The sequence below is a fragment of the Atta colombica genome, unplaced genomic scaffold, assembly GCF_001594045.1.
Source record: "Atta colombica isolate Treedump-2 unplaced genomic scaffold, Acol1.0 scaffold2, whole genome shotgun sequence".
In the NCBI taxonomy this organism is placed as follows: Eukaryota; Metazoa; Arthropoda; class Insecta; order Hymenoptera; family Formicidae; genus Atta; species Atta colombica.
The window spans coordinates 260,041-273,200 of NW_017259293.1; the positions used below are offsets into that span (position 1 = coordinate 260,041).

Genomic DNA, 13,160 nt, shown 5'->3' on the forward strand with positions numbered 1-13,160 from the left:
GGAGCAACGTCTGGAGAATACGGCGGGTGCGGTAGGACTTCCCATTTCAACGTTTCCCATTTCAAAGTATGTCTTGACCATTTTCGCAACATGGGGTCGAGCATTGTCATGCTGCAAAATCATTTTATCGTATCTCTCGTTGCGACTGTTTGTCTTTCAATGCTCGGCTCAAACGCATCAATTGCGTTCGATACCGATCGCCTGTGATTGTTTCAGTCGGTTTTAACAGTTCATAATACACTACGCCGAGCTGGTTCCACCAAAGACAGAGCATGACCTTGGAGCCGTGAATATTCGGTTTGGCCGTCGATGTGAAAGCATGGCCGGGAACTTCCCATGATTTTCTGTGCTTGGGATTATCGTAATGAACCCATTTTTCGTCCCCAGTCACAATGCGATGCAGAAATCCCTTCCGTCTTTGCCTTTCAAGCAGCTGTTCACAAGCAAACAAACGCCGTTCAACATCTCTCGACTTCAATTCATACGGCACCCAATTTCCTTGCTTCTGAATCATTCCCATGGCTTTGAAGCGTTTTGAAATGGCTTGTTGAGTCACTCCCAATGATCGTGCCAATTCTTCTTGATTTTGACACGAGTCTTGCTCAAGTAATGCTTCCAATTCTGCATCTTCGAAAACCTTCTCTCTTCCACCGCTATGCCGGTTTTCGATGTCAAAATCACCATTCTTGAAGCGTTGAAACCACTCACGACACGTTCTTTCATATTCTATTCGTTCTAATAGCGGCCTCACCATAAGTATTTGAGAGCATTCGATGAGCCTCAGCCGCAGATTTCTTCATATTGAAGGAAAAAATTAAAACCTCCCGCAAATGACGAGAATTTGATTCGTAAACTGACATTTTCAATCGAGAATAACTTTATGATGCAGACACAAATGTTTCTATGCGGTTATGTTGACAGATGCCCAAGTTTATTGTATAACGTCTATGATCTATTTATTTCGACCACCACTTACCGCTAAAGCCATCTATAGGAAAACGGCGGAAGCAAAGTTGTACACCTAATAAATTAAGATAATATAAAATAAAATAACAGATGTTACCTGTGCCGCATTAACTTAGATTGAATCAAATTAACATAAAAGAGCGAAACTTAGAACATTAGATAAATTTATCAATAGAACAGATAAACGTGTTTAAGATATAAATTATATCTTCATCAAGTGTAGCCAAGAAATATTCGACAAAGTCAGAGATGACTCTTGCTCTGACCAGGGCATTTTGTAATACCCGTCTATGTTCAGTAAAAGCACTACATTCCCAAAAGACTTGGTTTGAGGTTTCACATACGTCGCATCTACACAATGGAGAATCTACTATACTGAAGTAGAAGAGACTTTCCCTTAGAGAAGTGTGGTTCGATCTATTGTAATTCTATTAATAGTCGCAATTTTCCTTCTCTTTATCTTAAATTTTCTGAACCAAACATGCTTGATGGACTCCATCAAATAGTTATTACAATATCCTGCATCGCGAGTAAGCGATTCATCGCTCATCCACCCAAACAATTCACTATATCTGTCAGTTCCATAGATTTGAGAATTTAGAAACTGGGATTCCCAATTGCATATCTCTGCCAGAGACAATAGCTTCCCTAACCAACCTATCCGCTTGTTCGTTACCCGAAATCCCTATATGGCTAGGAATCCATATAAGCTTGACCTCAACTCTTCTGTCTCTAATTAAAGGATGCTATCCCTAATAAAGAGAATGAGATACGATTTATCCTCTATCCTATCCTATCCGGTAATCAAATTGTGCATGTACTGCACTAAGAACTGATTTAGAATCCAAGAAAATAGTTAGCTTGGGCCATTTATAATTATATCCTAGTTCCAAAGCCGTGAGAATCCATTGCTTCGACACAATATGAAGAGACAAAACCTGCACATCTATATCCTCCGGAAATAGATCAATCATAAGATACCATTGCAAAATCAGCATATTGCGAGTCTTCTACATATGATTCATCAGTGAAAAGACATGGACGAACTAATCTCCTCGTTGAATAATCCTACAAAAGTGACATCAGTACCACATTTATGCCTACCAAAGAATGTTCCATCTTCAAGATTCACCTCTAGACGAAAAAGCAAAGCATCGAATGATTTTGAGAAACACAACCATCATGGTTGGGAAGGTAGTGTTTTTGAACGTCCTCCTGAGCTAACATAATCGGAGCTCGACTAATGCAGTCGCACTGCGTGGGAGTTTCTGCCAATTCTCTAAGCTCTTCCAAGGATTCAAGGAGGTGACATTTAGAGTTTGTGGCTAATCTAGACAGGAAATTTCTCCCTAAGTATCGAATAAGCATGGGAGGCTCCTTCGCCTACAGAATAACATTAATCGGAATACTCTGTCTATACCTTATGATCAATCTAAAAGCTCAGTACTGAATTCTGTTAAGTTCAAGTAAAAGCTTATTCAAAAGATTCTGAAGCATGAAACTCCCATATTCTAGTCTAGATCTAATCAAGGCGTGATAAATTAATCTAAGTAATCTGGGTAATCTAAGTAATCGACATCCCACCAAAGGCGCCCGAAAGTGCACTTTATAATTTGTAATGGACAAATACAACAATTTTTGATATAATTAACGTGAGTAGATCATTCTAAATTAGATTATCCCTAAATCATCCCTAAGAATTTTATCTTATCAAAATAATTTCTCCCTGAACCCAAAAAAGATCTTTTATTATACTTAACTACATTATCACGCCTAACTTGAGTTTTAAGAGCTTTATTATTTTTGCTAAATACACATAATTTAGTTTTCTCTGTTAATAAGGTAAGATCAAGGTTATCTAACGAGACAGAAATCTTGTCACTTTCGACTCTATTCAAAGATTCCTCGACCGAATCCATAGCAGAAAAAATGCACACATCGTTTGCGTACTAAATAATCTTGCACTCTTGAGAATCGATCTCCTCTAATTCGGAGACATAGATAGCATAATATAGAGCTCAGTACACTGTCCTGTGACAGTCTTTTGAAAAACCAAAAAACTTCTTCTATTTCCTCGTATCTACATCACACTTGACGCACAGATATCAAATTGTAAATAAAGCGGCAGAATATGGGGGGAATACCTAGATTCGTTAATCTGTTAACTAATATATCAATTAAAATGTTATCATATTGCTTTGATATCAAGGAAAACAACTGCTATCGGAATATCCGTTTGAAAGCCTCTGAGAATTTCCACAGAGAATTGTTAAGTTATTCATGCATGAAAACCCTCTACGAAAACCAAACTGCGATAGAGATAACTTATTCTCACTTTCCAGCCACCAATTTAATTTATTACTTAGAATTCTTTTCATTACCTTGCATAGACAGGATGCGAGAGATATCGACTGAAACCTGCTTTAGGTAAACGTGATTAAATATTTCCTCTAATCTGAAAAGCAAACTAACAAAAATGGAATTGCAAATACGGAGAAATATATATTTACCCATAGGAGACAGCTGCTTGATAATGACGTAATCGATACCATCTAATCCCGGGCTAGACTTGGCCTTGAGATTCCCATTTACGACAACAATTCTTCTTCAGAAGTGAATCTAGGAATTCATTGTAGTTCTCATCTTCAAACGATGGCATCTTATTACATCCATTCTACCCTGTTCATCGATCTGTTCAAGAATCCTCGCCATTTTGTCTGAAGAATATTCGTTAGCTGTCTCCGATCGATTGTATCTGGATTGAAATCTTTTGACTGCCTTCCAAACAAAGGACTGAGTCCTTTCTCAGACCTTCGCAGAAATCTCTAAATTTATCTTGTTTAATTGTATGAAGTTTTCGTCATGTAATCACCACACTTTTTTTGTAATTTATAAAGTCCTCAAACCTGTCTGCTTAAACTTTCCCAAAGCTTCCTTATGATTTTCCCTTACATTCTCGTCTCTCAGTACGTCTGGACGGAGCTGATGAAATCGCCTCGCCGATTATGGCAGTGAATATCGAATACATGATTTCCGTCTCCATAGATTCCAGATATATAATAATATATAAGTAATAAATTTTAGTTTCTCATTCATCACGAAAAAGTTCCCAGTCTGTATCCCTAGCGTGTAGACGCTCTCCTATTCCCAATTCTGCAATCCGGTTTGCCTTGGGCCTCATGAATCAGGACCAACATACCAATTCAACACTAACGCAAGTGAAGCATTGGTCACAATCAATTACGGAATTAGTATGATAAAATGCACAGTGAAAAGTGGGAGAGCCATCGTTCAGCAATGCTAGATGGCTATCATCTATTGCCTCTCACAGACTACCATCAGTATTGGCAGAGCCCTAAACGATGTTGTGGGAGTTAAAATCTCAACCAAAAAAAACTTTATCTTGAAATTGTGAGAAAAATCTTTCCCATTCGCAAGTCGTAATAAAACCGATGTTTGACGAATAGTAATACGAGACCAAAATAAGGAGTTCACTACAAGGATCTCGACCGCGCAAGCTTTTACTTTATCTCCACATGTCTCGGAAATTTGTGCTCTTCTATACTTAATATTATTCCTAATCGCAATCATTACACCTCTTCCGCGGTCAAGATCCTTGTGGTGAAGTCTATCCTCCCTCATCGTATCGAACTCTCTTAATTTAAAACTTTTATTATTAGGGGAGAGCCATGTTTCTGAAATTAAAATCTTCGCAGTATTTAAATAGTTTAGTATATTTAGACATGGCGGATTTAATGTTCTACTGGAGAATCCTCAAATTACTAAAATTAAATTTGCGATTGTTTACTTGCACCATTACAGTTCATCTTCTTTAACCAAACGTGTCGCATTATGCAAATCTAATCTTTTCTTAATTCGCTCGCACAATATTTCCGCATCCTTGTCCGTTAAGATCTGTTTAATAATATCCGACCTTCTTGACGCTTCCGTTGTTACTTAAGCTCAGCACCAATTTGTATGACGGGGAACTATCTGCCAGCTCTAGGTAACTCCTCTGAGTTTCGTGGACGGTAGAATCCATATCCAGAAGGAAAGTTTCTCAGATTTAACTGGAGCCACTTTCAACTGTTCTTCTCTACGAGTAATCTCATCTCAAGGAAACGAAAGTTATCAAAAGCCATAACTCTTGCAATCTCCATATGTTTCTTAAGAACTGGGTAATTAGGGTCCATTATGAGAGCTACTGCAGTTAATACACTTCTAAACCGGGCGCCTCTTAAGATGAGCGGTGCCCAGCACAGTTTAAGTAAACCTCAGATTTTTCACAATATTTACTTATGTAACCAGAATGGCCACATTTAAACCATATTCTAACTGACTGCACATACGGAGAGACAGGTAACATTGCCTTCCAAATGATAATCTTGTCTAAATTCTCGTCTCTGATTTCCAAGCACACTGCTTCTGAGTCCTCAAATTCTCTAGTAGATCTATTGCGCCTTGTTAGTCTAAAGAGGTTACAGATCACTATGTTAGAATTCTTCTTTGATGATTTTCTTTACTTCGTATTTCTTTACTTCTTCGTATTCATATCTTCAGGAATCTCCTTAATCGCTTTTCTGCTAATCTTGTATCTCGATATGAAGGTAACGATTCCTTTCTTTTCTCCTTCAAAGTAATTTGTTTGACAGGGCACTATTAGCCACAGACTTAGATAAGAATGACACCTTCCATGTATCACGAGAGTACGTGGCAATCTGATTAAATTTAATGTTGCATTTATTTAATATTCTGAAGACTTTGACCAGCGACATTTTCTTCTTGCTAGATGTATTGTCAGATCTGGAACGCAACATGACAACATAAGGTGCTCTGCTAAAATCATACTTGAGTCTTTTCACTGTACTTGCGTTGCCAGAACTATTTTTATCTCTCTTAGGTACATCCTTATTCGTGCATTAGTGTGATGATTCATGGTCTTCGGGTCCACAACAACCCTGGATACTTCCTCAACAGAGGCACTTAACTCAGCTTTGATCTAACTTTCTTTGAGTCGCGAAACAATTTGGCTGAGTGACTGTTAGCGGTAAAATCTTCGTCCATCGTCGGATGATCGCGTTTCAAGGCGCCGACCATGTCCACGTCTGCAATTTCACCATCAGATAACTCCATTTCTGTACTTCGAAAAATCTTTTGCAACAGAAATCTCATCAAATCTTCTCTGAATCCTTCTTCGAATCCTGGGGAATCCACGTGCCCGCCAATCGACGGATATGTGTTTTGGAAGTCAAGTTTCGACACTTTACTTGTCCTACACATCAAACAGTAAGAGAGCGACAAAAAGGCCTTTCCAGAGAACAGTACAAAGGGGAATAAGAAATGGAGCAAAAGCTCCTCAGTGAAATTCCTCTAATTACCACAAAATCGTGAAAAAATAAGCGCGCCAAAAAAGACGTCTTATCGCTAATTTCGCCCAACCGGAAATCTGACATTTTACTTTTTTTTTTATTATCGACATCATCAGTCGGCGGTTTAACGCGACCAATAACCACGCACATAAGCATGAGTTGTGTTATAATCAACTATCGCACCGAAGAAATTAAAAATCTCAAACCGAAAATTGAACCAAAATCGAACCGAAAAACATTTTCGTCCGACAAAAATAACTGTTACAATCTGGTTATCAGTTTCGATCCGCTCCGAGTCCCTGATTGCTTATTATATATTTTTGGTAACATTTTTCTGGAAAAATAATATGAAAATATCTATAGCTTCTAGGTCATTGTCATTGTCTTTTTATAACTTGCGCATTATTGATATATCAATCCAAGATCTTTCTTTACACATACATATATAATGACCGTCGATACACGAATCGTAATGAAATATAGCACTCATAACTTTATATGTCTATCCAGCTATTATTATTTTTATTGTCGGAACAGCAGATAAACTAAATTTATATAGTGTCTTTACTAATTTACCATTCTCTGAAGAAAATGATATTAATGGATAATAAGTTTTTTGTTTTGTCAGAACTAATTCACTTTTATATAATATATCGATTCTTCGACAATATTCACATAATTTATAAAATGTTTGATATCAATGTGATGAAAATGTAGATTTTATAAAATTATCAAGATTATAACTTTTCTTCTTCAAATTGTTAATAGAAATTGAAAGAAAAATATTAGTATTAGTAATAACCACACGAATTGCAACAACATGTAAAAAGTAACTTGATGTTCTGTCATACTCTTTATATAATCATATTTCGTACAATAAATAATCTAAATATTGCGTTTTTAATTTGCCATTTTTATTTTTCTTCATCACGCGTTTCTTTAAAAATCTTTAACAAATCAATTTTACAAATCATTTAAAAAATTCTAGCACTGCTAAATCGCTAATTAATATCACTTCCTATTAATTTTGCAACAACTGTTTGCCTTGAATATTTACCGAAACGAAGCAAACGAAATAATTATTAGGTGTACAACTTTGCTTCCGCCGTTTTTTTCCGAAATTCGAGGCTTTATTGTAAAAAACTGATTATACATTTATAATTCAAAGTATTGTCCATCGCTGGCCACAATTTTCTCCCATCTTTCGGGTAGCGTACGAATCCCGCGTCGAAAAAACTGGTCATCTTTTGAGGCTATCCACGAATCGATCCAATTTTTTACTTCTTCATAAGACCGGAAGTGCTGGTCAGCCAGGCCGTGTGCCATTGATCGAAACAAGTAATAGTCAGAGGGAGCAACGTCTGGAGAATACGGCGGGTGGGATAGGACTTCCCATTTCAACGTATCCAAGTATGTCTTGACCATTTTCGCAATATGGGGTCGAGCATTGTCATGCTGCAAAATCACTTTATCGTGTCTCTCGTTGTATTGCGGCCATTTGTTTTTCAATGCTCGCATCAATTGCGTTCGATACCGATCGCCTGTGATTGTTTCAGTCGGTTTTAACAGTTCATGATACACTACGCCGAGCTGGTCCCACCAAATACAGAGCATGACCTTGGACGTCAAAATCACCGTTCTTGAAGCGTTGAAACCACTCACGACATTCTTTCACTAATAGCGGCCTCACTATAAGTATTTGAGAGCATTCGATGAGCCTCAGCCGCAGATTTCTTCATATTGAAGCAAAAAATTAAAACTTCCCGCACGAGAATTTGACTCGTAAACTGACATTTTCAATCGAGAATAACTTTATGATGCAGACACAAATCGACTACTGTTTCTATGGGGTTATGTTGACAGATGCCCAAGTTTATTGTATGACGTCTATGATCTATTTCGATCACCAAACCGCTAAAACCATCTATAGGAAAACGGCGGAAGCAAAGTTGTACACCTAATAACAAAGGTTACGTTCAGTAGGAAAAGTAAATCTGCACATTGTAAGATTCTTAATATGATTGGCTCTTAGACTTTCTTAAATCTGAATGTATAATTCATTGATAATGAAGAATTTTACATCAGTTACACAGCTCCATTTTCTGCTGAATACACTATAATGTAATTAAAGTTCTATTCTGAAGTTTTGTAAATAAAATAATATACAGATTTTTCTTCTGATCTTTTCTTCTTCTTCATTGCACTAGTAAATAATTGTTGGTCCCAGTGAGAAATGACAATGAAATCGACATCGATTCCATTATCATTTCTCAATGAGAAAAAGATTGTCGACGCACAAATCCACAAAACATTCAAATTCACAAAACGTTAATGTCAATCAATTATCAGTGACGAATAAGCAGAAGAAATCTATTCATCTTTTTTCTCTTTTTTTTCGTTTTCGTAATTTAAGATAACAAACAACAGAAATAATATTCACTATAATATTTAAAAAATTATAACAGAAATCCATATGAATTTTGAATTCATATCAATATCAAAATTTTTTTTGTATATATAAAATTGAAAATTTATACGCTTTCATCGCAGTGATGTTTGACTGTATAATAAATGTATTTTCTACTTGATACATCGGGCGTAATTACTTTAAGGTTTGCTGAAAACGTATTTGCTGAAAACGTTTTTGAAATGAGAAACATTTTAAAAAATGTTGTTTGCGGAATGTGATTAAAATATAAATATGATCATTAAAAATATAAATTTGATCATATCTGGATTTTAATCATATTTTCCAAACGTTTTTTAAATGTTTGTTATTTCATAAATAAAAAGCGTTTCAAATCTTAAATTAATTGTGCCCAATGTGTGAGATACGTTTACTGTTCAGTCAAACATCACTACAGTGAAAGCGTATAGATGTAATATATGTTCAATCTTTTATTAATATATTTAGAAAGTAAAATATACTTATTAAATCCTACTCTTAATATGTTATTTAAAGGGATATTTTTTACAAATTATAAACGCATTAATAAAACATTTCTTTAAATGGAACATTATACTATCTTTTTTCGCATTATATACGTATATGATATTCTACGTCTTCATTAACTATTTCTTGATGTACAAAACACATTTCACATTGTTCACACGTAGTAAAAACAATTATTATACACGCATATTACATTGTATAAGAACAGTTTAGCTTATATACGCCATATATCTATACTAGTTTTATATTATACTTACGTTTAATAAGCATATATATTACAATCCTGTTCTTATTGAGTAGTTTTTTTTATTCAATCTAGCAGTGTCAAATGTTTACTTGTTTAATTTTTTGTGATAACACTTGAATGGACAAAGTAACACAATTTTATGATAATGTTTTGAATAATATTTTGAAGGAGAATTATATAACTATTACTTTGGTTGGCAAAATAAATGTATTTGAACTGAATTACAATATAAAAATTTATAAGAAAATTAAAGCCATTCAGATCGGAAATCCTTCAATAGGAATACAAAGATCAGAATAGGGAAATCCTTCAATAGGAATACAAAGATGTTACTTATGTTTTTATTGTACAAAAGTTAAAGAGAGTACACTTGGATTATATTCTTTATTTAATTTAATGTGGTTGGTATGGGATTTAACTTTGCGCCAATTATTAATACCAAATCTTTTTTACAAATAATACATAAAATTTTGTGGAATTTTACTTGATGCCAGTTGTTGACATTAAATCTTTTATACGAATCATACATATCATAGAGTTAAGTAAGAAAAATAGTACCATTTAGGTTTTACTTTAATTTGATAGAATTTCACTTGATTAATTAAAACCATATCATTTCTAATTTTTAATTGTAGTGCAATAGTTTTATTTCGTGGAGTAATTTTTAACAGATAATTGAAGTCATAATGAATTAGAATATAACTTCAATAAAAATATTTTTGAAGAAAAATTAAAACTACTATTACTTGAGTTGGAATAATAAAAAATACGTAATGCATTTATTTTATATCACACATACATTTAATAACCGCATAATATACCAATGTGATTATTAGGCAATATATAAAATCATTAAATACTATAGTCAAAATATATATCAGACGTATATTATGAATACTTATATAATATGTCTGTGTACAATTTGCGTGCGCACCACAGGCACGTACGAGAGGTAGACATGGTCCCGACTTTGGGATGTTGCACTATCGGAATGAATGAATGAATGAATATAATATCTTGATATGTTTATAAAGAAAGGAAATATGTCTAATTATTATAAACGTTGAAAGTGTATTTCTATTTAGAGTGATATGGGTTAAATATAAATAATATAACAAAAAATATGTTTATCAATCATATAATATTTTAGCTACAAAAGCGTAGTGTAAGTTAATTGTATAACGATTTATTAACATTTTAAAGACATTGATTATACCATTTGTATAATAGTATTGTATTTTGTAAACGTTTACAAATGAGATCTCTTTTATGAATTATATATGTTTTCAGTAAACAGTTTTTACAGTTATATAAGTAAACATAGATGCACCTTTAAAATTAAATGTTTTTTTTCGCGTTGATTTTCAACGCATAAAATCTGTTTTGTGTTATGCAAACATAATAAAAATGGATATCATTAACGTATATTATACGACAATGATATCGTATAAAAATGGTAAAAATTAAAATGTCTTTCTGTTATATTTTTTTACTTTTATTCTTATACTAATTTTATACTTACATTTAACAAATGTTTAATACCCCATCATATGTTACTGAATACACATACACAAGGTGTTTGATAAGCAACGATAAACTTCTATGGATAGAACCGATTAAATTAAGTCGAAAAGTCCTCTATCATTTCTCAATAGTTAATAAGATATCAATTACTAAAAATCACCGAATATTAATTCTCAATAATTTTTTATTCAAGTACTATCCTTTACAAAAAACAGTACAAAAAATAGCAAGAGACAAAAATTATTTATTTCTTTTTCGCATTCTAAGAATTTTTTTAGAATTTTTTATCAACTTTTTAGTATTGCATTTTCTTTTTCTTGGGAACTATTTTTGCCAACATGAAAAGATTCTCAAAACTCTATGAGAAGAAAATAAACAATTTTTGTTACTTGCTGTTTTTCTATAAAGTTGATAGTAACTTGAGTAAAAAAATTATTGAAAATACAATAATCAATAATCGACAATATTTAGTAATTAATATTTTGTTAACTGTTGCGAAAGTGTAAAATGATAGAGAACTCTTCGATTCAATTTAGTCTACCCTTAGCGCGCGAGAGTTTTATCGTTTCTTATCACTCACCCTGTATATAAACATCAAATTAGTGTATATAATTTGTGTGTATAATCTACGTTTGTTAAATATTTGCGTATATAATCTATGTTAAAAGCATGTTTTTGATCCTTTATAAGATTTTATTTTTTCGATAACAAAATAGCTAATTATTGAAATTTAATATTGCTAAATGAGCTACGAACTTCTAAAAGTATGTAATATTCTCCTCGGTAATGCTACAATAAACTCCAATTTCGTGTTTAAGACACATGTACGTACATTAGATATATGAATGAACGGCGCGGAAACAATTATCAGGGGGACCAGGTCAAATACTAGAGTCAAGTTGGTAATACTCAGTAGGATTAAACGCTTCCTTGACCTCTCTTAATGAATCGGTAAGACACTTTATCATGTTAACTTTAATATTTTAGAAATTGTTTAGAAAAATGTAAAAAGAATAATCAAAGAAAAGAGAATTTCTTCTAATAATACATTTATTTATGCTTCGGTTAGTTTCGTTATATGTATATATCATATCTTCATCAAAGAAAGAATTTATTCCAAATAAACTCAAGGGTTCGTAGATAAGAAAATAGTATACTTTATATATATTTTTTATATATACTTGATATGCATGTATTCAAGAAGTCACATGTTAGCAAAAAGGAGAAATTTCGTAGTCATCGGCGAACGGATAGTGGGGAAGAGGGAGATAGAAAGAAACAGAGAGAGAGAGAGAGAAAGAGAGAGAGAGAGAGAGAGAGAGAGAGAGAGAAAGAGAGAGAGAGAGAGGAGTGCTCTTGGCAAAGAGGGTGTTGGTTCCTCAGTATTGCGCTGGACACGTTTAGCATCAGTAGTATTTATCAGTAGTATTTATGTCCAGATTGTTCGCCAACGCAAGTCGCTTTCCGGAACGTTTTAATTGAGAAAGAATTTTGTTCACGAAACTTTCTACGTAGCAGAGTCGAAAATTTACAGTTTTGGATCGACATATAAAAAAATGATTTCCACTGAGCGCTCAGCAATAATCATCTTTGGGTTATCTCTTTGCATAGTTTCAGGTGAGTTTGCGCTAACTTAATAAATAAAACATTATTGAAAAATCCTTCTTATAAAGCAAAGATTTAGAAAGGTGATAATATCCTTGGTTATTTTAGACGGTCGTAAGTTCATAAATGAAGTTGTGCTGCAAACTTGATTTATTTTGTTTGTAGATATATTTTTAAAAAATGTTTTATAAATATTATGTTTTTTCCTCTTTTATTGAATTCTATATTAAGTAATTTTATGTTACATATATCTTGTACAAAATTATATTATGTAAAAAAAATTTTACACGCATGCATACATTTGTGTGTGTGTGTGTGCGTGTGTGTGCGTGTGTGTATATGCGCGACACGCATATATGTATGCACGTATACACACATACTCACCCACCCATCCACTCACTCACCCACTCACCCACCCACTCACCCACCCGCACACACACACACACACACACACACACACACACACACACACACACACACACACACACACACACAC

General features: G+C 33.8%; 1 protein-coding gene across 1 annotated transcript in view; it reads left to right on the plus strand.

The window, feature by feature from the left end:
• Positions 1 to 12,424: 12,424 nt before the first annotated feature.
• Positions 12,425 to 13,160, plus strand: part of LOC108687084 — a 92,594-nt gene continuing 91,858 nt past the window's right edge. Inside the window, exon 1 of the mRNA XM_018192687.1 lies at positions 12,425 to 12,676. Coding sequence (XP_018048176.1) covers positions 12,616 to 12,676 — 61 coding nt within the window. The 5' untranslated portion in view covers positions 12,425 to 12,615. The remainder of the gene's footprint in view (positions 12,677 to 13,160) is intronic.